This window comes from Phocoena sinus, chromosome 6 (assembly GCF_008692025.1).
Source record: "Phocoena sinus isolate mPhoSin1 chromosome 6, mPhoSin1.pri, whole genome shotgun sequence".
Taxonomy (NCBI): Eukaryota; Metazoa; Chordata; class Mammalia; order Artiodactyla; family Phocoenidae; genus Phocoena; species Phocoena sinus.
This window is the reverse complement of record NC_045768.1, coordinates 43,610,346-43,636,989: the sequence shown is the minus strand read 5'-3', so window position 1 is coordinate 43,636,989 and position 26,644 is coordinate 43,610,346. Positions and strand designations below refer to the sequence as shown.

Sequence of the window (26,644 nt, the reverse complement as noted above, 5' to 3'; positions counted from 1 at the left end):
AATTCATAACTAGTAAGCTAATGGAAGGAAATGTAATAGTAAAAGTCCTTATTTAGTGTAATAGCAGTAGAGAAATGAGAGGAGAAGGGGAAAATGTGAGATAAATAGAAAACAAATAGCAAAATGACAAATTAAACACAAATGTTAGAGCAATTATATTAATGTAAAGAGACAATTCGTGTTCCGTGGGTATAGAGTTTCAGTGCTGCAAGACAAAAAAGTTCTAGAGATCTGTCGCACAATAATGTGAATATACTTAACACTACTGAACTGTACACTTAAAAAGGTTTAAGATGGTAAATCTAACGTTATGTGTTTTTTACCAACAACAAACAAGTAAACAAAGTACTTCCATTAAAAGACAAAAATTATGAACCTGAATTTTAAAAACTACAATAGCAATATACTGTTTACAAGAGCACACCTTAGATATAATGATATTGAAAAACAAAGTAAAAGAATAGAAAAAGATGTAACATTGATATAATATACTATTATTAGATAAAGTAGACTCTGACAAGAAGAATTACTTGAAATTAAGACAAATATGTATTTATTATTAAACATTCAACCATCAGGTAGATACAACAATCTTAAATTTATATGAGCTAATAACATTACCTAATAGCTTCTAAATATGTAAAACAAAAAATTGGCAAAATTGGATGAAGAATGAGATAAAAACACAGTCTCAGTGGGAAATTGTGGACACACATCTCTCAGCAACTCTAAGAACCAGCAGGAAAAAAAATCTGTAAATATGTAGAATATTTGAGCAACATGAGTAACAAAGTTGACCTAATTAACACAAATTGAACATTGTTATCAACAATGGCAGACTATACTTTCTTTTCTAATACAAATGAGACATTAACCAAAATTAACTACCTGTTGAGACAAAAAAATCAAGCCTTAACAAATGTCAAAGGATTACAATCACATAGTTATATTCTGTGGCCATCATGAAAATAGTAGAAAAATCAGTAATAAAACAAAACTAGAAAATTTCCAAATGTTTGAAAAATAAACAATGCACTTCTAAATAACTCATGGTAAAAGAAGAAATTACAACATAAATTACAATATATTTTAATTGAATGATAATGAAAATATGACATTTAGATTTGTAAGATGCAACTAAAGCTATGCTCTGAGGAAGTTTTATATCCTCAAAAGCATAAGATGTTAAAAAAAAACTAACAAATTCAAATAAAAAATGTATAAGGAAGGATATAATAAAGGTAAGAGCAAAACTTAAAGACACAGGAAAGAAACACGTATACAGAAAATAAAACAACAAATTGATACTTCGAAAAGACTAACAGTTTTTTAAAAACTGTTCAAGAAAAAAAGAGAGAGAAGAATGATAGAAGGTATAATTTTCCAGTATTAGGAATGAAACGTGACATGCTACAGATTCTAACGACATTAAAAGAGAAGTACAACGTTAATAGATTTTAAATTTTAGAGGAAATGGACATTTCTGGAAAAACTCAACTTGCCAAAACCGGCAGGAAAAGAAATTTAAAATCTGGATGGTTTTGTATTTATTTTAAAATGAATCCATAGTTTAATAGCCATAGTTCCACACATTTAAAAAATACTAATTTTATACAAATTCTTCCAAAGATTAGAAACAGAAAACACTTCCCAACTTATTTTCTGAATCCAGCATAATCTTCATACCAACACTCAACAGAAACATTACAAGAAAGAAGTAGAGGCAGGTCTCTCTCATAAATGTAGTTGCAAAAAAGTTTTTTAAAGCTAGTCCCAAATCAAATAGCAATATATAATAGGATATTGTATTGTCACCAAATAGGGATTTCCTAGGAATTAAAGGACAAATTAACATTCCAAAGTTAATTAATATAATTCACCACACTAATAGAAGAGAAAAATCAAATGACCACTTCAGTAGATGTCAAGTAATGAAACTACTTGATAAAATCCAAGATTTAATCATATAAAATCTCAGCCAAGTGGAAATAGAAGACAATTTCCTTAATTTGATGAAGGGCATTTGTAAAAACCAAATAAGGAAAGCAAACATTATATTTAACTGTGAAATATTGAAAGACTTCCACCTCGAATCAGGAATGAGACAAAGATGCCTGCTATTTCTATTTCTATTTCACACTTCAGTGTGAATCCTAGCCCAGAGAAATAACACGGGTAAAAGAAGCAAAAGTATAAAGAAAGAAAAGGAAGAAATAAAAACTGACTTCTTCATAGACGGTATGTGTATGAACTTACAAATGAAAATACAAATGAATTATTCATTAATACAAATGAATTAATTAACTAGTAATACAAATAGTAATACAAATAAACTTAAAATAGTAAATAAATTTTTCAAGGTTGATGGACATAAGGTCAATAATACAACACTTGTATTTCTATAAACAATCATGAACAATTAGAAATTCAAATTTAAATTAAAAAACTGTATTAGCCTCAAAATGTAAATATTTAGGGATAAATTTCACAAAAATGTGCCTGGCTTACAGTCAAATCAAGAATCCAATTTCTTCAATTTGGGGATCTTAATTTTAAAATACATAAAAAGGCAGCATTCAGAAATTAATATAACAAATATTGCACTAAACAGAATCCTACACAATAATTCAATGAAAAGAAACTTCTGACATTATAATTAGGTTTACCTGGACAATTAAAAAGGAGAAGATGTTCTGATGTAAGTAGGAAAACAATAACTCAAAAAATGGCCACCATACTCTGAGTTGTTTTTACTGCAGTAGAAAGGCTATGGCCCACCTTTATCCAAGAGACTCATCTATAGCAAATTTTTCTACTTCACTTTAGAGACCCATTTAGCGACATACTTAGTTAAATATCAGTATCAGGATGTGGAGCAGCCAAAGGCACCTCTTCGCAAAATCAAACCTATTTTTGGCATAAGAGTTGACTTAACATCCAGCAAATTCAGCAGAACTAAAAAATACTTAAATCCATATACATGTACCCAAATGCGTCCCAGCTATTCACAGGCCATGGGGGATTAACGACAAGCAACAGAGAAAGCAATTATAATAAAACAGTAACAGGGGCTTCCCTGGTGGTGCAGTGGTTGAGAGTCCACCTGCCGATGCCGGGGACATGGGTTCGTGTGCCGGTCCGGGAAGATCCCACATGCCGTGGAGCGGCTGGGCCCGTGAGCCACGGCGGCTGAGCCTGCGCGTCTGGAGCCTGTGCTCCGCAACGGGAGAGGCCACAACGGTGAGAGGCCCGCGTACCGAAAAAAAAAAAAAAAAAAAAGTAACAAACATTTCATTCCATTAGAAAAAAAAATCAACCACATATTCTTTGTTCAAAAGAATGGAGAAGTGAAGGACCTCTTGCCAAAAGCAACTGCAGGGCATTAATATCAAACATGATCTAATGAAGTCAGAAGTTGTTTGGGGAAAACATTCACCACAGTCAAGGCATATTCTGCATGATAAATTCTTAGCAGAAAAGAAGGGATTGTAAACCTCTTTCCTGTTTCACCTGGGATCATTTTCTTTTTCATACTGAAACAAAAAAAATTAAAGGATGAATAATAGAGAGGGAGGGGGAAGGGAGAAGGAAGGAGAAAAAAATAGAAAATACAACTTAGCTTATATTTCTGCCTGAACAGTGATAAAAAGGGAGCATATTATTCAAATGCTTAGTAATCTTTTTTTAATAGTAATCTTTCTTTTTTTTAATTTTTTAAATTTATTTTTGACTGCGTTGGGTCTTCGTTTCTGTGCGAGGGTTTTGTCTAGTTGCGGCGAGCGGGAGGCACTCTTCATCGCGGTGCGCGGGCCTCTTCACTATCACGGCCTCTCTTGTTGCGGAGCACAGGCTCCAGACGCGCAGGCTCAGTAGCTGTGGCTCACGGGCCTAGTTGCTCCGTGGCATGTGGGATCTTCCCAGACCAGGGCTTGAACCCGTGTCCGCTGCATTAGCAGGCAGATTCTCAACCACTGTGCCACCAGGGAAGCCCCGCTTAGTAATCTTATAAATTTAAAATGTCTGAATTTAAGAATAAAATTTATCTTTATATGGCAAAAGAAATAATTAACACTCTAAGGTTGAGGAAATGTTCTGGTTTTATATCTTGCAGAAAAAATAATTTCTTTCCCCTTCCCCCAACACAGGCCATCCCTCTTCCTAAGCAAAACAGCCGCTTAATTCCTTATGGACTTTGTAACCATTTTGGGAGATGGATGATTCACTCTTTGGGCAAGAGAGAAAAAAAAAAAAAAAGAAAAAAAACTGGCTCTGTTCCTTTCCTATTTTACCTCCTTAAAAGGATCTTTTTGAAGCTGTTAATCTAGGCTACGAAAATAGCAAGCAACAACTCTTTATTAAAGTTCAAACGCAGTGACCATCAGAAGGAGAGAGTTGTTTCTTTAAAACCTAGGGCATAGTTTTTCCACGTCCTAAGCTAAGAACAAGCTGTTATCTGTTTCACTATTCAAGTTGTGGCTCTGTCAAGGCTTTATACACATTAACATGAAAGGCCCGGTGAAGTGTGGTTTTGATGGAAACCTGCCTGGTAATCAGTGGCTGCAGTCTCATCATTGCCAGCTGGTTCTGGGAAGCACACACACACATATGTGGGCACACAAACCCCCAATGCGATGGTTCAGCAATTTTAAATTTGGCAATTACCCCTCTAGTAAACATTTCTGCAGGAAATAAAAGAATACAGGTTGAGGAGTCTGGCAGGTCTATAATTGTTTGCTTTTGGTACAAACCCCGGGCATAACCAAACACCAAGTTTAGGCCACCATGACTGTATAATGTGACTTTTAGATAGAACAGGTTGCAGCTTGTTTGAAAATGATAACAGGAAAATCTTAGAAGCAGGTAGTAGGAGGGAGAAAGTAGAAAGAGGAGGAGGAGATGAAAAGAAAAGTCAGAAGAAAAGAAAAAATGCAAAGAAACAGGAACCACGACAGCAAAAACAGAGATGGGAAGGGGACGGAAAGACACATTTCCAAAAATCAGGGTTACTTATGATCTCATCTGAATGAGCACATTCTTTTCTTAGACAAATAATTTCTTACACAAATAATTAGAAAGTAATCTCCATAAGTAAATCTATGTCTTTTCGGATGAAAGCGATGCTAAAGATCTGTACCCTGAAATCTCTAAGTTTGAGGTATGTCCTACTAAAAGACAACAGCAAGACCTAGCTATTGTAAGAAGTATTAATTCAAGAAAACACAAATTATGTCAACTTTGCTAAATCCCCCACAGAGCCTGAACACATATTAGCCATGGCTGGGTCACCTGTTGACATTTATCCATAACTCTCCTGCCAAGGTCCATATGATAGCATGACAGGGGAGATTATTAGATAAACACAGCAGGTTATTTCTACACTGGCAACTTGATACCTACTTCTAATCAGTATACAAATGATCTTTTAACAGCATCCATAATAATCAGGTTCTATCTCCATATGTGAATATAATATTATCGCATAATGCAAACATTTTGATATACAGCTACAGCAGTGAGTATAAGACTACAAAAGATTCCAATATGACTGATTTTAAGTATTACTATCCTGTATTTAGAGAAAAACATCAGCATGTATAAAAAAGAGATTTGGAACAGGAAATACGTTTACTAGACAAGATGAAGCTGATTAAAACCATCCCCATACGCTGACTGAGGAGCAGAAAGTGTGTGATGCACTCTGCCCAGTTCCTGTATAAAATGCTATTACGTATGTAAAAGTTGGAGGATGCCTATGACTATTAGGTGCCTTTTCAAGAAGACTGGCATAAGGAAAAAACCTTTAGAGTTAGATATTCTTTTAATAAGGAACTGGTATTATGTGTTTGTTTTAGTAATAATATGAATTTTACAATTGATTATATTTCTATTTTTTCATTGACTCCAGGAAGCTATTATTCAAACTTTCAAACAGAACACCACTTTTACTCCTCCAAATTTATTTATTTGTATGTTTCCTGACTCTGACCCTTTTTTCTGTTTTGTTATATTTACATGCATTTTTGTAAACCACTTCAAATATTCTATGGAAGAAGAAAGGACACAAAAAATAAAATAAATAATAGATGATAGATAACTGACCTATGCAAATAGATACTACATTTAATATAAATATAGAGATCTAATAACAATGAGAGTGTATACTATATGATTCCACCTACATAATACACAAAACAGACAAAAACCAATCTCTAGTGTTATGGGGGACACATAGGGGTGGTAAAATTTAAAGAAAAGCAGGAAAGTGTGTGCCATAAAAATCAGAATATTGGTTACCCTTACTTAGTTAGAGAGGGAGTGAGTGGTGATGGGGAGGCGCACAAAGCGGTCATCTTGTTCTACTTCTTAACCTGGTTAATTGTTAAAAGGGTGTCCCTTTTGTGATATTTCACTGAACTGTATATCTGTATTTTTATATTTATGTTTTGTATTCTTTTCTGTGCATGTATTCTACTCCATGAAAGGGTTAAACTTATATATATAAAGTGGACAACCAAAAGATGAAAATAAAAACAAATGTTTGCAAAATCCGAAAACAAGGATTTCTAAAAGCTAAAAAAGTGGGGGGTTATTATTGGAAGAAACAATGTTCAAATTCTGGACATTAAGAATATTGTAGGGGTGGGCTGGAATGAAATGGAAATTACAATATCATAGTACCAATTAAATCAATATAGTCATAAAAACAGAAACTATATAAACAATCTTGCAAAATTCATTTTATGACAGGATTTATTGAGGGTCTATTATATGACAGGCACTGTTCCAGGCACCGAAGATAAGAACAGTGGAACAGTAGGCTCAATCTTTTGCACATTAAGGAACACACAGAAAATTAGATTTTTTTTTCAGCCTACCAGGCTGGGAGGCATACTTAGGGTCCTCTCCAAGGACTGAGGGGATCAATATCTTGGCCCACTTGAAATCCACTTACAGCACACCAGTGTGCCTCAGCATGGTGGAGTTTAGGATATGATCATGAGAATGAAAGGCAAAGAACAATCAAATTGATTAAGTACTTAGTTTGGAGTATATTCAGATTTTTTTGGCACAAAGTTTATAATAATATATCTTCCATAGAGGTCCAATTATGCTGTTTTTAAAGATTCTTTCAATTCTTGACTGCAACTATTTAACCCTCGTGACATCTGGAAACAGACATTTTTCAAAATTCTTTATGGCAAAGGTGTGTGTAGAAATTTGCATCCCTTCAAGACCTAGAAGAATGCATAATACATGTTCTAGACATGTGTGTCAAATTAATGATCATTCTGAGCACCCCAAAATACAAAATAACATAGCAATTTCCAGAGAAAACTCTTTAGAAAGAATTATGTTATGAAAATAATGAATCCTAAAATTATTTATAGGCACATAAAAAAAGTTCCCTTTAAAACTTCCCTGTAGGTTTGGTGTTAATACATGATTGGAAAACTATAAAATCTAAGTTGGTTTTTGTTTTTGTTTTTGTTTTGCGGTACACGGGCCTCTCACTGTTGTGGCCTCTCCCGTTGCGGAGCACAGGCTCCGGACGCGCAGGCTCAGCGGCCATGGCTCACGGGCCCAGCTGCTCCACGGCATGTGGGATCTTCCCGGACCGGGGCATGAACCTGTGTCTCCTGCATCCGCAGGCGGACTCTCAACCACCGCGCCACCAGGGAAGCCCTAAAATCTAAGTTTGAGCTTAGTGAACATAGCAAAATTCGACTTGGTTCCTTTCTTATATTTATTAAAGGTTCAAGAGGTTTTAAAAATTGGCCCATTGCCCTTCTCACTCTGAACATTTCAGTTACCTTTTTAAAGTCAAACTCCTCGGATCATAATCCTTCCGTTCCCTTTTGGCCAAACTGTTCAGCGATGCTTCACCTCCCTTCCACGTAACGTATACATGCATATGCACATGCACCCACTTTGGTCACAGGTCCCCAGAGCCCTCTTTCCACTATAATAAGACACCCATGTCTACTACCTCCCAGGCTTCAGTGACTCTGGCTTCCTCATGACAGCGTCTGTATTGGCAGTCTTCACAGGTAGAGGCACTGCATCCGTTCAAATTCCAATTTCCAAGCAACAAGGAAGTGATGTCCCTATCCTGCCAGCTTTCCAGTGCCATCTCAAGCCCAAAGTTATGAAAACTATCTGATGATAAGAAAAACCAAGGTACTTTACCATAGTTCTAATTCTTGGTAGCTTTGAAAACTAAAACTAAGGTAACTAACAAGGGGGTCTGCATCCCTTCTGATTCCCTAAATCTGAATATCATCATTGTTATCATCATCATCATCGTCAACAACAAAATCATATCTTTGTTCCAATGTACTGCAGTTTGATATTATTTTATTACTTACAGAAAATCATGATGAACTATTCCTTGACTACATTTCTTTCCTACTAAACAACACTTGTATTTTTTTTGAACAATAAACCAAACTTCTTAGTTTGCAAAATGTTTAAACAGCATATTCTCTAGTGTTTGCCTGCACCACGTATTTGCACTGCCAAACAACTTCCTTCTTGGCCGAGATCCCCGATCGCCTTTATTTCCCTTCTGCTCTGTCATAAATAAATGATTGCACTGACTTAGTTTACTTGAAGGCACAGTTTCCCAGAGAGCAGTTTTACAAATGTCCAGAGCCAGAAAAGTATTTAAAACAGGTTGACTGGGGCCGCTGGTTCTAAGACATTTGTCAGAACTATAAAAGTCTAGGACCTTTTTCTCTCCAAATTCTGCTAGTAGTAGAGGAAGCAAAGGAAAAAGGCCTTAAAAGAGTTGTCACGTATTCTTGGGCTTCTCTTTCCTTTTTTAATTCTTTCAGCCTGTTAATCACTGCTTTTCACTTTCCTATGTCAAATACTTCTGAGAAAAGTCTTCGTCTACCATGTTCAAGACGGATTGCTGGAAGGAGAAAAAAAGCTTTATACAAAACCCCAAACTGCCCTACACAAGATAATATGGAATTTTTGTGGTTAATTTTGTGGCACCAAAGTCAACTGACAATTTCCAGCTTGGAAACCACTTTTTACAAGAGATGGGCTCCACTGAGGAGGACGAAAGAGAGATGAGGACAATTGACGATGGTGTGCTTAAAGCAGGCTGGTGAAGGTGAAAAACACCACATGACGGGGGGAGAAGGAGGTGGCAATCTTACCATAAAAGCCCTGCACAATATCACCAAAACGAAGGTGCGTAACTTTGCCATCCAAGCAGTATTATATAAACGAGGCACGTATAAGTACCAGCAGATATTTCCATGTAGGGGTGTGGAATTCTGGCCCATATCCACTCTGTTCTGGAGCAAGAATCACCTCTGGAAGCTGTTAGATGGCCAGAGGAGCTATTCCCGCTCCCCAGCAGAAGTGCAGCAGGTCCATTTAATATGCTGATCTGGTGCAAGAGCAAAGATCCTTCATGCCTGTTTCTAAATGCACATTTTTAATATTCAATATAATGCTACTCTTTAACAAACTCTTTACACCCTGCCTCTCTGATGAAGCTTCCCGTGGTCTTGAAAGGGATTGTTAACCCAAGAATGGATCGCACTCTTTCTGCATGAGCGAGTCAAGAGACACTCCATTAAGCCTTCCAGTATTTAATAGAAACAGTCATCTCTCACCTCTGAGCAGATGAGCCAGCTGCTCGGTGATGAGCTCGGGAGCCTCCTGGAGAATCTCTTTCACCACCAGAGAGGAGGAAGACTCTCGGTACTCAAACCCGGCATCGTCCTGCTCAACTGGATTAATGACCTTGACGACTGCTGATTCTAAAGTTTTGTCCTCACTGTAAAGCAAATGGAGGAGAGGAAGAGGAAGAGATATGGCACGTTTTCTTACTTTTTGGAATTATTTAACCTCTGCTTCCACACAAACGACCTCCTCTTAATAGCCAAATACATATGTAAGTTCACATGACTTATTCTATGTGTTATCACATTTCATTTCAACTAATCACCTCCCCAAGAGTCTTAGAAGACCTTCACGCCTTAGTACCTCTTGACACCTCTTGTTTTGCTGTTGGACATAATAATAACAACAGTAGTAATCATTGTTATACCTAATATTTACTGAGCTTCCACTACAGGTCAGACACTATAATAAATACTTTCAGAGTATTTTCACATTTTATACCATAAAATGACCCTATTCAATGGGTTCTATTAAAATCCCCATTTTACAATGGGGGAAAAAGGCATGAAAAGGTTAAGAAACATGACTAAAACAACATGGGGAATATAACCAATATTTTGTAAAAACTGCAAATGGAGTGTAACCTTTAAAAATTGTATAAAAAAATCAGATAAAATAAAAGTGACCAAGGTCACATAGCTAGTAAGTAGGCTACTTGTATTTAAACTCTATCTAGTTCCAAAGTTCACACATCCAGTTATGGCGCTGGAGGAAAAATTACTACTGGCTTATTTATTTCCACATCATTCTTTTTACATGAGATAGAGCTGGCTTTTATCAAAGGCAGGAAGAAAGATGTGGATAAAACTGTATTCTTTCTGTCTGCCAAAAACCAAAGAATGGCAAATGAAGAAAATGATCTCAATTTGATATTGAAAAACATCCTATTTCATAAACAATCCAAAAACCAGACTTCACAACTTCAGTCTCAAAACCAGCACGGTTTCCATTTTAATTGGTTACAAAACTCTCCCTAAGATCTTGACCGAAACACATGTTTCATAGTTCACTCCTCTGGCTTCCTGCATTGCTTTTGTCCACATCTACTTGTGTTATAGTTGGTTTGAAAAAGTTAACATGTAAATTTAGTCAAGCATGCGATCATCCTGAACGCTAATAACTGAAGTCAGTCAAATAACCTATGAATAACTCTCAGCCAGTTGTCAACAAGTGATTGATAAATATTATTCAAAAGAATTTTGTGTGTTTCAAATAACATGGGGATAAAAACAGCCCACACAGGCAGATTATTTTCCAAACTCTTTACAACTGAATGAACTGCATGACTGATTCAGCGTATTCATCCCTAAAGATGCTTCCTTAAGAAGGTTAGATTAAAAATCAGATACTTGTACACGTTTTTATTTCATGTATACTAAGATCAGCGTCCACTGGTGAATGTCATCAATGATCAGCAAATTGGCAAAGTGTGCAAAAAAACTATCATCTCAAACTACTGGGGACTCTTCACTCATTAGCAACAGAGAGCTTATCAGAATAGGACTCTTTGCAATGGGCTGTAAGGTCCTTGAAAGCAGGGAATTTGTCTCATTCCTCTTTATGCACCTGTAGATTCATGTACCAGTTAGCAGCCCCTAAGGACTTATTGAAGGAAGCAGAAGACCCATGTTCTCGTCCAAACTCTTCTACTAACTGCATGTGGTACTTTGGGCAAGTCATTTGCAACACTGGGTTTCAGGTTTCTTGTCCATAAAATAAGGAGTTCAAATTACATGAACTATCAAAAATCCATCCTGCTTTTATAGTATAATGCTATGAATAAATGAGCCAGTGATCAAAGAGCTTTCATAGCCCATGTACATAATTTTCCATTTCACTACTGAGATAAGAATCTTTCAGTTTTACTTAGTGTTTAATTTCAATCTTCATTATACATTTTCAGCAACAATACATAGGACTGTCGCGTTGCTATAAGAAAGTGTTTGAAATGATTTAAAATTATAATTTTGGTCTATTTTACAAGAACTTTCCACTCAAAGATGTCATATTTGAAATGCCAAAGTAAAAACAGAGAACTGGCATAGCCTGAATTTTGACGTAAGAGAAAAAACACATTCCCTTTCCTGTGAATGTCCTTGGCCTTTAATACATCTCCCTAAACTACAAAAATCCTGAACAAGGTAACACTTTGCACAAAAGAACCTTTGTTAAAAGATCAAACCTCCCTCCAGAGCCTCATGTGAAGCCTTACCTCGCCAGCATGTTGCTGCCAACAAGTGTTAGAGATAACTTCCCTTCATTATTTAGCTGGTGCAGATTAATTTCATCTCGGAATATGTGGAATGATTCAGAGATATTTAGCTCTTCTAAAATAAACCTTGTCTCGGTGAAGTAGCTGAATTCAGTTCTTGATATGTTCAGCACGGGCAAACAGAGAACCTCAGGTGGGCTGACCTACCAGGAAAAAAAGTTGACTGAATCACTGACAGCAGCAGGAGGAAAGAATACAACTACATTTTCTCAAACCTGAGGATAACTGGAAGGGGAACCAAGCCTCGCTAAACCACTTGACATTCATAACCAGCTTTTCCTGAACCCAATTAGCAGAGCATTTTCCTTGGGTAAGTGGCCCCTAATTTTTTTTAACCTCTTGTTACTCCACATGAAACTTCTCGTGCCTTTCTTGAAATATTTTATGTCTCTTTGCACCCCTTCCACGACTGAAAAATATACATACACATTCTCTTCTTCATAGGAAACAAATTCACATGTCTTTATGGAATCAGCAGAAAATTAGAATGATTACAGCAGGATAGGTCAAGACTGGGGTGACACAGAAGGCCTATATGACCCATCTATACTGGATGCCTGCCACTTGGCTCCAGCCAAATGTTTCCATGCAAAAAATTCAGGTCCAGGATAGGTAAATCTTTCAATTACTCAAGAAAAGCTAGGAATCTTGATTTGGGGGTATTATCTGTGATGTTTAATTGTTACAATTAACTTTTTAATTAAAAATATGTGTAGGAGGGGAATTCCCTGGTGGTCCAGTGGTTAAGACTCCACACTTCCAATGCAGGGGGCATGGGTTTGATCCCTGGTCGGGGAACTAAGATCCCACGTGCTGCATGGCAAGGCCAAAAAAAAAAAAAAAAAAAATACTGTGTAGGTTAGTGAAAACTCATATGAGCCAAAACCTGGCCCACAGACTAGCAGATTGTGATTTCTATTAATTTCTTGTATTATTTTTTTAAATCTTATATTAACAAACCTCTTTAAAAAAACTGTAGTGATGGGGGAAACAGGAGATGGGTAGACGTTAGAGAATTTCAGATTCACAATAATAAACTTATTTCTCCATAGGAATTTTTAAAATGAAGGTGCTTTTAAAAATGACTATGAGTCTATGGCAATAAACCCTAAATATCGCTGAGAGAATGTGGGGTTTAGGAACACCGAATTTTTGCATAAAGTAAATGGCCTTTGTTCTCTCGTCATCACCAGCTCTGTCACAAGCCTAGTATTTATTACACAGTTTTCACATCTTTATCATCCATCTCCCCCTTCCCAGCAGGGATTTTTGTCTTTTTTGTTCAGTTATGTTTCTCAATGCATAAAATGGTCTGACACAAAGTAGGTAACACATATTTGTTGAGTGGAATAAATGAATCACCTACTGCTATGGTATACAAAGCACAAAGCCATTCCAACAAGGTGGGTTTTATTCTACCTGTCAGGCTAATACAGAATCACAATCGTGTAATAATTATTAGCAATTTATGCATCGCAAGTTGTTTTTCTTGTTAATTGATAGAGTTATATCTAACTCCTGATATTGAAACTTGAGTCAGGAGCCATGTGGCCTGAGGCTATCCTGGCAGGACCTATTCTGGAGTTGGAGTCAGAAAAACTAGGTTCTAGCCCCAGTCTCTGCTGTGTGACTTTGAGAAAGCTATCTTTCTTTCTGAACCTCAGTTTTCACCATCCATAGAATGGGGCTTACCTACCAGAGTGAAAAGTATTTAAACAGTCAAACATGTGAAGCTGCAAACTCTGTCCTTCTCCTATGTGTTAATACTCTGAGAGGGAGTAGCCAGGTTCTCAGGAAAAATTAAAATGGAGATGCAGACCCGTGATAGGGGGCAGGGTCCAGTAAATTAAGAGGAAGACACAGATATTTAACAAATTCCCAGTATGTGACCCATCACTAATTCCATATTGGTCCCCATGCTTAGTAATGAGCCTTAGAAGACGGAGAAAAGAGGCCACACGTCTCTTTATCTATTTTACTATTACAACTAGTTTTCTCACTCCTTTTGTTGGATGTTATTATATTCATTTAGGACACTGTAGCTGTTGGTGGTCGTGTCATTATTATTATATAATTTCCTTAAGAGTCCATCCCATGGTCAGTCTAAAAACCAGTCTGGTTCAGTCAACTCTGTGTTCTCAAGACAAGCAACGCCTTTTTTCTAGAAGTCAAAAAACCCAGTTAAATCATTAATCATTAGAGAAATACAAATCAAAACTACAATGAGATATCATCTCACACCGGTCAGAAAGGCCATCATCAAAAAATCTAAAAACAATAAATGCTGGAGAGGGTGTGGAGGAAAGGGAACCCTCTTGCACTGTTGGTGGGAATGTAAATCGATACACTATGGAGAACAGTATGGAGGTTCCTTAAAAACTAAAAATAGAACTACCATACGACCCAGCAATCCTACTACTGGGCATATACCCTGAGAAAACCATAATTCAGAAAGACACGTGTACTGAAATGTTCACTGCAGCACTATTTACAATAGCCAGGACATGGAAGCAACCTAAGTGTCCATCAACAGATGAATGGATAAAGAAGATGCGGTACATATATGCAATGGAATATTACTCAGCCATAAAAAGAAATGAAATTGAGTTATTTGTAGTGAGGTGGATGGACCTAGAGTCTGTCATACAGAGTGAAGTAAGTCAGAAAGAGAAAAACAAATACCGTATGCTAACACATATATATGGAATCTAAAACAATAAAAATAATAATAATGGTCATGAAGAACCTAGGGGCAAGACTACTAGAGGGTGGACTTGGGGATACGGGGAGGGCGGGGTGGGCTGGGACGAGGGGGGAGGGTGGCATGGACGTGTATACACTACCGGGCGTGAAGTGGATAGCTGGTGAGAGGCAGCCACGTGGCACGGGGAGATCAGCTCGGTGCTTTGTGACTGCCTGGAGGGGTGGGATGGGGAGGAGGGAGGGAGACAGGAGGGGGGAGATATGGGGACGTGTGTATCTGTGTGACATTCACTTTGTTGTACAGCAGAGGCTAACGCACCATTGTGGAGCAATTATACTCCAATAAAGACGTTTAAAAAACAAAAAACGAAAAACCCAGTTAAGTCGGGCAGCGGGGGGAGATAAATTAGGAGTTTGGGATTAACAGATACACATTACTATATATAAAATAGGTAAACAACAAGGACCTACTGCATAGCACAGGGAATTATACTCAGTATCTTGTAATATCCTATAATGGAAAAGAATCTGAAAATCAAGTGTACAGCAAAGTAACTGAATCGCTTTGCTGTACACTCGAAACTAACACAATATTGTAAATTAACTATACTTCAATAAAAAAAATAAGAAAAAATTCAGTTAATAAGATTAGTATTCGATATGCATGTCTTAACACAGGCACATTTCTCTCCTCATACCAATTAATCTCCCTTGTAAAGTTTGGCACATTTTAAGATAAATTTGATAGAAAGCCATATGTAGATATCGGAAGATTTTATCTGGTATTTTTGTCAGCTGCTGACCCAAGGCCATTCTTGCCACCTATAGCTCATTCTGGAAGACTGGGTTTCATGTGAATTTAAATCGTTCTAGATCAGCTATGCATACTCTCAGAGTTAAGGATCCAAACAAAATTGGAATAAAACAAATTTAACTCCAGAAAATTAAAAACTGTGTGAAATTGGGAATAGCACTGAGACACTCATAATGTAATTTTTTAGGCTTTAAGGTGAGCCATTAACATGGGCTGATGAATTTATGGAATGGAAATTTTAAGACAGTTTATTTCAAGGAAGGTCTTTTCCACCTCTGGCCCAAGGGAGATTACTGCAACTGAGAATGACCTTGCTGTGCAAAGTCAGGCTAAAAGGCAAACACAGAATATAGATGTGACATGTAATACCTCTATTCCTGAAAATTCCAGCCAGTATGCTCTGTACTTCATGTAATGTTCACACAGGTTATTCTGCACATATTTTTCTACACATATTTTTCTACTCCCAAAGGCAAGATTATCCAACAAAGATGGTAAAGGAAAACAAGAAATTCTGATCCTTACTTTTGTCAACTCTCTGAATTTCCATAAAAGTAATCAACTATTATAAAATTTTTAAATTTTTATTTGAAAAAAATTGATCTTATTGAAATAATGTTTTATGCAGAGTCAGTAAAAATGACTAGAACAATGCCTAACATGTAATAAGTGACCAATAAATATCGATTAATGGATTATAATACATTATTCTCTGCAACAATAAACCAGAACATGAAAATTTAAGTTTCCTTGTTTTTCCTGAAAATGTTTGTTTTTAAAAGTTATATCATAACTCAAATAAAAAGCATAATCTTCTTTTCCCTCACCTTGTCTAGAAAGTAAGCATATGTGAAGGCAGAAATGAGAGAATCCAGGTCACACGATTTATGTCCAATAACCACATGGACCTTCTCCAAGCGTTTGCTTCGATTCTGAAACAAATCCAAATAAAACATCACAATTTAACAACAGATTAATATAAAGTGGATATTTTTCAATCTTTTTTAAAGTATGCCTTAGCTATGTTCAGACAATTGCAGAAATTCATAAATGTATCATGAAGTTTTATATAAGGACATAAAACTGCATAACATGTTTAACATTCAGAAATGCTCATTCAAATTTTAGTTAACTGTCAGGAACAGAAAATTGTTGGTTCGAAACCTTGGGAGCTTCCTTGGGTGAAATCTGAAACTGGCCTCCATATACAGAAGGCAAAGGGAGATTGAAGACAGAGGCAGGCCACTCCAGATTGGTAGGTGGCAGGTTCAATATGCAAGGGAACTTACTTACAAGGCTTGTCTTGGGCGGCCACAAGACAAGTATATCTCCACACCTGCCCACCAGAATCAAAAGTTTATATAGAGGCCTTAACTGGCTTCAGTGACGTATGGTCTCAACAACGCATTGCTCTCTCGAGGCTGTGTCCTTGAAAATGGTTCCCACTGTGTGATCAGTGGGCAGATTGTACTTCCAAGGTCAGGGGAGGGGGTGAGGAGCCTCCAACTGCCAGGGTCTAGCTCTCGGATCAACTGGCAGTCATGTCCTCTCAATGACCTCCTCCAACAAAAATGTGGTTTTATTAAGATCATCCACAACTTAACTTAATATGAACTGTATCTCTGAGTCATAATTTTTTAGTGAAAGATTATTTTGGTCTAAAGAGCAGTTCCATAGTATTCCATATCACTTCCTTATATAAGATGTTCCTCTCACTTTGAGAGACAGTGACTTTTTTCATATGTCCCTGGCGTGCAACACAATTTGGTAGGAATTTATTTTTTCCTGCCACATTTTGGGTGACAGGATATGCTCTCTCGGCATTACGTTCTATCAGTTAGCAAATAAAAGTTGTTGTAACACTTTTCTTCCCTCCAGAGAGAGGACTCTGATTAGTATTATTTCTCTAAAAATACAAATCAGTTGCTATTAAAGGGTGTATATTGTCACCTCTCTGTAAGAGAATACATACTATTTTCTTTCCTGGCTAACTCAATACTTCCTTAAAATTCCTTTACAGAAGGCTGACCTCCTTATAAAATACTGAGTTGGAATTGCTAAAGATCTAATCACTTCCAGAAAATTTCACAACAAAACTGTCCAATAATGATGTGTAGCCTAAATTGACACCTTTATAGTATGTCAGAGATGATACATATGTATACTTCCCCCACTTTTCATCTGTTTTAATTTCATTTTTTAGGACTGACTAGAAAGCCACCTCAATTATAGTACTGCTCAAAAAACCTACATTAAAAATCTACTGTTCGTGACCACTTCAATAAAAAAGACTTGTTATTCCTTTTTCTACAGAACAAAGGTAAAGGATTATTTAGTAACTTACTAGGCCTCTTACAATGTGTTGGTATGTATAGGGAACTGCCATATCAGACTCAGAAACCAGTTTATTCAACAACCAAGCTGTGGCCCAAGGAACATAATAAAGTAAATCTCGGAGGAGGCTCGGTCAAGACCCTATCGATGTAGAGAATGACGGCAGGATCAATATTGAGGATGAGTCGTCCAGTATGCAATATTGTTAAATTAAATGTATATATTTTAAAATATATTGACATCTTGATCTGTAGTAAAACAACAGGATTTTTTTTTTTTTTTTTTTTTTTTTTTTTTTTTTTGCGGTACGCGGGCCTCCCACTGTTGTGGCCTCTCCCGTTGCGGAGCACAGGCTCCGGACGCGCAGGCTCAGCGGCCATGGCTCACGGGCCCAGTCGCTCTGCGGCATGTGGGATCTTCCCGGACCGGGGCACGAAACCGTGTTCCCTGCATGGGCAGGCGGACTCTCAACCACTGCACCACCAGAGAAGCCCTTTTTTTTTTTTTTAAGGGTCTCACGCTTCATTTAATCTGAAGAACAGTACAGGCTCTTCGTCTTAAGATATAAATTATTTATAACGTTACAGGACAAGCGGCGACTCCAACAATTTAAAAACTTAGGTAAGTCTACCTGGTGTTAATTTCTGGCAACACTCCTCCCACTCTGTTTTTTGTTTTTTTTTTTTTAAAGTCATCCCTGCCCACGTTTCAGTAGACGTGCACCATGCCCTAGAGGAACGTCCACAACAGGACATAGGTGAAGAGGCCTCCGATGAGGCTCCTGTAAAGAGAGGTCTTCGCGACTTAAAATATTTGTTCCACCTCCTTCCCGCCTTGAGAATTAAGAGCAGGGAGAGCAGGATGGAGGCGAGCAGGTAGAAGATGAAGCCGTAGAGGCCAGTGAGGCCGAGGATGCCAGCCGTGGCCCCTGACAGCGCCGACACCGAGGTCCGGCAGTAATCCAGCACGGCGGCGTTGCCCCGCACGGCGGCCTCACTGATCAACGGCGGCCCCTCCCGCTTGGCCACCACAGCGGCCATCGCACCCGCCCGGGCTCGGCCTCTGCTTTCTCGTGGAGCAACGCGGGGCTGCGGAGAGAACCAAGTTACAGGTGGCGCCCGGAGCGTGGCGAGTTGGGTTCGCGCCTCCCCTCCCCCTGGGGCTGCGGAGACCTCGCACTCCTCAGTCTCGGACCTTCGAAAGACGCTGAAAAGGCTGAGGGCTCGGGGTTGCTGGCGGCACATCTGCATTTCCCGCCCAGACTCGCCCAGTTACCTGGAACCCGGCGGCGGACGCAGTAGCTCGGCGCTCCCTCAGACAGCCCGTGGTAGGGATTCCCACGGCGCCATCTTGCACTCAAACAACAGGATTTTAAAACGTTATAAACTCTCTGAAGATACTTACAACCACTGCCCTCCCATCACCATCTGTAGCTCCCATTCCTTCCTCTCCCAGCTTCCTTCCCTCGAGCTCATAAATTTATAGCTAGCTCACTTGTACTTTTTGAGGATTCGTCGAGGCTCAGTTCTTACTCTCAAAGCCAGACTGCTTCCCCTGTGCAAGACCGTTAGATATTTTAGAGGTATCTAAAGAAATTTGGCTAAATGAAATTACACTCCATTACAACACAAACAAATGCATTAGGAAATCATATTACTGTAGACTGCTGTTCTTCCGAGAAGCTCGAAGGTCTAAGTAGACATTACCTCATTTCTCCTCCCATATCTCTTGTAAGGCAGACAGTAAGAAGATTAATAACACATTTTATGGGTCAATAGAGCCTGTGATAGGACCAGGATTGTTCCCAGAACCCATGATCCAGTACAAAGAGCCCTGTCTCTTCTGCCCTTCACCATCCACTCCACAATGCCATAATGACTTCAGCATCCACAGAATGAACAGGCATGGAGATTGAGGGAGAAAGAGAATGTTAAATACGCCTTCTAAATACAGCAAGGCTTCAGAAAATTATAGCATCAAAATGACCCCAAAGCTGACCTATCTGCTTTCTTGCCTAGGTTCAGTAGCTCCTAGGCACGGCTCTGCATTCAACACTCAACTTGCAGGAAAGAAGACATGGGGGGAAATAAGAAGACTTGTGTGCCAATTCATTTCACAGCCCAAGCCAATCATTAATTAGAAAAAGAAAGGAGCGAAATAGGATTGTGAACCCAAAGATGTTGGACCAATTTTCACAATTTGGGAATCTTCTAAAATTATGATTTATTCATCCTTCTCCATTTAAAGAGAAAAAGGCACGTATCATCTTACAGATCAGGCTGTAGAAGATCCCAGTACAAATCTTGGAGGGTTACTTTTAGTGCCACCTGCCCCTCTTCATGCTTTCTTGTTTGTCTTCTGATTCCCCCTTCTTCCCACACATCCAGTTCCCTAAGAGTCATGACTTCTTCTGGCTCCATTTACTGTGTCTACCATCTCCAGTCAATGCCCCAGCCCTCAGGCTCCAACACTATCTTCTCCCCAGCACCCATCTCCATCAAAATGTACCATTCTGGTGCCCATACTATCAGGGATCTATCTGCTCCTCCACTAGCAATTCCAATAGAGAGTCCATGCCAATGAGTACCCTTGGGTTAATGCGTTACCCACCAAGGTAACGTACTTTCATTTTAAAAAGACCTTCCAGAGATTATGCCACAATCCAAAAAGATGACCAGAAATTTCAGCCTGGCTGAAAATGTTGGACAAGAAAAAAGGGACCTCACAACAAGAAGGTACCTTTGGTGACTACTATCAGCCTTAAAAATAGTAGGCTCAACCTCAAAAAAATCTTAGATGTTCCAAAGTGCCTGATTCCTACCAAAACCCACTAAGATATAATTAGAGTGTAGCAAAAGTCAGATATCATAGTAACCAGGCCCAGATAGACTCCTGCCTGCTTGGAGGAATAAAACATGAAATTAGTTATATCAATCTTAATATCTATGTCTCTTGATACAGTTCAAATTGGAGTTTAGAGTATTCACAAAGAGACAAATTATGCTCAAATAAAAGTGACATATGTACAATTTTATCAATTCAATTAATCATTGTCATTCAACTAATAAAACACTGTTTGTGCCAGGCATTGCACTAAGTCCTGGGGATACAGCACTGAACCAAACAGACAAAAATCCCAGTCCCCATGGCACTTTTATTTTAGTGCAAGGAGGTATAAAGAACCAGTAATTAGATTATGATGAATGGAAGAGGAGGGTGCCCTGGGATGAGGCTCACTGAGAAGGTGACATTTGAATAAAGACCCGAAGTGAAGAAGTGGGACCTCCAGTTATCTCAGGCCAAGGAAATAGCAGGTGCAAAGGTGAAAGCATGCCCAGGATGTTCAACAAATAATTATTACCTAGTGTATACATTCTTTAAATGTGACTTTGTAAACTCCTAGCCAGGAGTGAATAGATCTGGCAAGGAAATAGCCATCCCCTGGTATTGATACAAGCACACCAAGCCTTAAGGAATCTCAGGAGACAGAAGATTAGTCGTTACTACCTACACCCAGTGCTGAACAAGCCCTACACAAAATGGAATCTTGATAATGGGTTGAAATAGATACTACACTCAATTTATACTATACCCTACACTTCCGAATAGATGGATAGAATCTTACTATAATCAATGTATAAAAGAAAACATATCGAATATGCCAGTATTCCGGATCACGATTTTAATATGCTTTCAAAGTGTAAATCTATACCTCACTAAAATGAGACTTCTTAATGAAGTTTACTTCTTACCTCTTTTTAAAAGCAGAGAAACACCTAAGCATTCAGATTCAACCGCCCGTGAAAGCAAACTGTACTTGTCAGGCAAAAGCACTTTCAAACACACCCACAGAAAACAGACCTGATCAGAAACAGCCTTGCCGTAAGCTCAGCCTCCTCTGTCAATTTTTTCATAACTCCACCCTCTGAGGAACAAGGCTGCTCCTGCCTGGAACTTTCACATCCGGAGCCCCACAGCTAACCTTTAGTCAACAAGCCCTTGCAATACAGTTATACTAGGATTTCTCCATACCCATCCTACCCAACTCTCTTTTCCTAAAAACCCCAGGCAAATGTTTTCAAAAATAATGATTTGAAATGAATTTTGTTTCAAAAACGTTATAGGCAAAGCCTATGAAAGTTGGAGAGTCCCCTTCCTCGCACATTAAAGCAGGGCACATTCCTTAGTCCCTCATCCTTAACCAAAAAGTGAAGATGCGAAAGAAGAAGCTGCTTGAATTTATCGAATCGTATCTCCAAAGAAACCCAGGCACAGAAAACAGTTGGCAACTGACTTGACTACTTCTAACTCCAAGTCAATGAGGGGTCTTCCTTCCTGAAGGCTGGCTCTGGGTGGCACAGAAAAGGGCCCGGTTCCTCCCCCAGAAAAACCCCGTGAATCTATGGCTGCCGTGATTCTAAATCAGTAGACTCACAGGATGGGCAAGAGGAAACCTTACATGCTGCTAATCCCTAGCAATCCCTATGTCCACGCCAGTCACAGTCACCAGGAAAACCAGGAGTGGGTTGGGGGGGGATGCATAAGGAACCACAGCCAAATGAGCAGCAGGGACAAAGGGAGCTGTGGAGCTGCCCAGAACAACCTGGTCTTCCAAAGGCGAGAACTATAAGTCTCTGATCAGCTCTGTCGGATATGGATAAAGTCACATCCTTTGTTCATTTGGTAAATGAATGAGATGCCTCTTGATATCGGCCTTGGGTTTGAGATGATGTCTGCAATTCCTGACCTGCTGCTGAACTTCTCATAATCTTATCATTACCTGGAAAAAGGTTGGGACCCAGAGGGAGCTAAACGCTGGAGGGAATAGCATGGCATCAATCGAAAGTTTAAAAAAGCAAAGGAGAAAAAGCTTATCACTCTGTGCAAAGTCCCCAGAACACAGGGACTTTCCTCATCAACTGAAACCTCTGTATTTTATTCCTTATTTTTGTTTATTTTTCTGGTAAGAAAAGAAACACATGTCATTATAAAAAGTCAGACACAACAAAAATTAATAAAACAAAGATAACAACTGTTAACATATTGTTGAATATTCCACATTTTAAATTTATGCACGTATATTTACACACATACTTTACAAAAATGGGGTACTTCTACTCTTTAGAGACTTCCTTTTTTCACTTAACAGTATACAATGGACCTTCTTCCATGACCAAAACTACAGTTATTCTTCATTCTTACTGGCTTAATGGTAGCAATTGTGTGGACACATCTGTATGTATGGAGGGGTGGCGGGGTTGGTATGTATATACAGAATTCCTGGAATTAGAATACATGCTTCTTCTTTAAATCTGCATGATATTGCCAAATAGGATACTCTGGCCCACTGGCCACCTAGTTTAGTCCAATTTCACTCTAATGGTTAATTAATAAACAATAAGAAGTGGCTGGAGGCTGTAATTGATCTCTTCTGAGAGTTGTACCTCAGGTCATGTGTAAAAGCAAAAACATTTACCAGAACCTACAAATTCAGGACACAGACTTTTTATATTTAATTTTCTCATAAATGTCCAAATTTAACTGGTGACGTACTAGATGAATATAAACCAACGAATTAGGAAAAGGCAAAAAGCTTTCAATGACAAAACTCAAATGATTTTGAGATAATTTAATTGTCTCACTTACTGATAAAATGAAAACCTAATCAACTCAGAGAAGTATATATTGTCTAGAGCCTCCCCACTCACCGCCCTCCTAACCAATCCCAGTAATATTTTCCTTCAGCCCGTCTTTGCCATGCTGAAGAAGGCCCTCTTTTAGTATCTCTCATTTGGGAAAAATGAGGGATGAGAGTCGGTCTGAGCAAATTCAGCTATAAATGGCTCAGACCCTGTGCACCTGTATCCCTTCTAGACTGTCAAATGCAGAGGCCATTGTGGGTAGGCGGTGAGGGGGCAAAAGCTAAACCCACCTATTGCCCAAGGCCCTTCTTCTTGGGTGGGCATCTGGGTCCCCAGTTTCCTTGGGGTCAGGATCCTTTTAGTTGGGGCATCGGGTACTGGCTCAACCATTCTTTGTCTTTCTCAGCTGAATCCATCTTCCTCAGCCTGTTTGCTACCGATCTTGAAAACACAATGTTCTCAAAAGGTATGACTTCATATACGGTTTACATACTTCCTCTGGATCATAATAATGATTTGGGCCGGAATTGTTATTTTACTTACAGCATTTAATTTTTTTATATTTTTTTTGTTTAAGATTCCTTTACTGACAATGTCCTCAAAGGACAGTTTTGGGGGACAGCACCATTATTTTTCCTCCACAACTTCAACCAGAAAAGGTCAAGGACAGTCCTCCCAAATGCTTACCTTTCCTGAAAAGCCCCATTTAGGAATTGTCCTACATAGCTTCCTAAGATATTATCATTTTTCAGCCATTCCACTTTTGGGGGAACTGTGTCCATACATGTATTACCAACTGGATGGGGTAGCTCTTTACTTTCCTTTTGGTACTGCTTCCTTTCAGCTTAAGTAGAAATCTGTCTGCCATCATTTCATAGATTTTTATAATCTCTCAACCTTCCTCTTTTCAGACTTAAGAGCTGTAGTCTTTTCCATCTAGCCTCATCTCTGACCTTCTGCTGTCTGTGCTTAGACCTTGCTATGAACTGAATTGTGTACCCCCATAGTGCATATGTCAAAGGCCTAACCCCCAATGTGATGGTATTTGGAAATGGGGTCTTTGAAAAATAATTGGGTATAGATTTAGTCATGAGGGTGGGGCCCTCAAGATGGAATTAGTGCTCTTATAAGACACCAGAGTGCTTGTGCTATCTCTCTATTTCTTTCTATCTCTCTCCACCATGTGAGATCACAGGGAGAAGGAGGCTTTTGATAAGCCCAGGTGATGGTTCTCACCAGAACCCAACCATGCTGACACCCTGATCTTGGACTTCCAGGCTTCAGAACTGTGAGAAATGAATTTCTGGTGTTTAACCCACCCAGTCCATGGTATTTTATTATGGCAGCCCAAACTTACTAATACAGACCTCCAAATTGGACTCATTCCAAAATTTAAATCTACCTAGCAAATAACTGACCTTTAGAGAAAGCTTGGAAGAACTTATTTTACTAAATGATTGATGTCAAAGGCAATACAAGGGTTTTAAAAACCAAACGAAAAAGAACACACCTGCTACACACACATAGAAAACTACACCCATGTCACCTAAGGTTAATTTACTATCAAACATAGAGTTAATTTATACCATCACAGTAATGTAAGTTACTTTATAAAATAATGTATGTTCATTGTAAAATATTTGGAAAATGTAGAAACACAAAGAAAAAAATCCTCAAGACCCAAAATAATCACTATGAACAAAACGTATTCCTTCCAACTTTGTTCTATACACTTATGAGTGTTCTCTTTTGTAATACTGTGATCATATTATACCTAACATTTTGTAGCTTCTCTTTTTTAACAACATTCTGAGTATTCTTTTAAAATTCTAAAATATAAATGTTATGATGACCAGGAGTAACATGTGTTTGCTTTTGTAACCCCAGCTGCCCAGTCTGTTGCTTTGCACATAGTAGGTGCTCAATAACCATTGAAAAAATGAATAAGTAGGGATTCCCTGGTGGCGCAGTGGTTGAGAGTCCGCCTGCCAATGCAGGGGACACGGGTTCGTGCCCCGGTCCGTGAAGATCCCACATGCCGCAGAGCGGCTGGGCCCGTGAGCCATGGCCACTGAGCCTGCGCATCCGGAGCCTGCGCTCCGCAACGGGAGAGGCCACAACAGTGAGAGGCCCGCGTACCGCAAAAAAAAAAAAAAAAAAATGAATAAGTAAATGAATAACTATGACATTTAATGGATGCAGTATTCATTAATAAGGATCATTATAAATTATTTAGTCAGTTCCTTACTGTTGCAGATTTAATTTAATTTTTTGATAATGTAAATAAGACTGCAGGGAATATTTGGAACATAGTATTTTTGTGCCCATCTCTAGTTATTTCTTCAGGATAAACTCCCAAATTTTACATTTCTGGGTCAAAGAATGTAGGTATTTTAATGCTCACCAGAAAAGTTGTAGAAATTTACATTTTCACCTACAGAAATACCTGATTTTCAAATCTTCAACTCTGTGTTTAAGCATTATCTTGTTGATAGGTAAAATAGTATCTTAATGTTGTATTTATTATAATTATAAGGGCTTTAGGTCATTTTTTCATACAGATACTAAACATTCCTATCTTCATACAGACATATTTTTTGTGAATTTTTCACTGTATATCCTTTTAGGATGTTTATCCTATTCTCACTGATGAATTAAAATACTATATTATTAACAAATTCAACTCTGGAAACATTAATAAGATATTACTTTGTTCTCTGGCCTTGGGCATCTATGGAACAGCTTGTTCAATAAGTTGCATTAAGTGTGCAGTAAGCATGAATTATTTAATATGATATTATCCTTTCAAGCACTAAAGAGTAATGATAGACTCTTTACCATCTTTTCCTCAGTCTACCTACTGTGCTTTCTGAAAATGTTGCAGTACAGGTCAGACTCTGCCTTGGTCTCTAGCTCTTGATCGGAATGCATTTACTTCTCTTATAATTAGCCTCATGTAAAAATGCAATTTAAATTTAAATCTAAGGCGCTGAATTTATCATTATTAAGTGTCTTTAAAAGTAGTGAAAATTTTGATAGACAACAGCACCAAAAAGAATGACAGAACTAAGATAATAGATCTTAAAAGTTCTCATCACAAAGAAAAAAAATTATAACTATGTATGGTGATGGATATTTAAATAAAAATAGATTTATTGTGGTGATCATTTCACTATA

The 26,644-nt window shown here is 38.2% G+C and overlaps 1 protein-coding gene and 1 pseudogene across 1 annotated transcript in view; both read right to left on the bottom strand.

Moving 5' to 3' along the window:
- PRUNE2 (prune homolog 2 with BCH domain) overlaps positions 1–26,644 on the bottom strand; it is a 272,571-nt gene that overhangs the window by 206,043 nt on the left and 39,884 nt on the right. The window contains exons 2-4 of the mRNA XM_032634319.1: positions 16,319–16,423; positions 11,915–12,117; positions 9,633–9,796 (exon numbers count right to left, since the gene is read on the bottom strand). Coding sequence (XP_032490210.1) covers positions 9,633–9,796; positions 11,915–12,117; positions 16,319–16,423 — 472 coding nt within the window. The remainder of the gene's footprint in view (positions 1–9,632; positions 9,797–11,914; positions 12,118–16,318; positions 16,424–26,644) is intronic.
- LOC116755225 lies at positions 18,534–19,177 on the bottom strand (annotated as a pseudogene).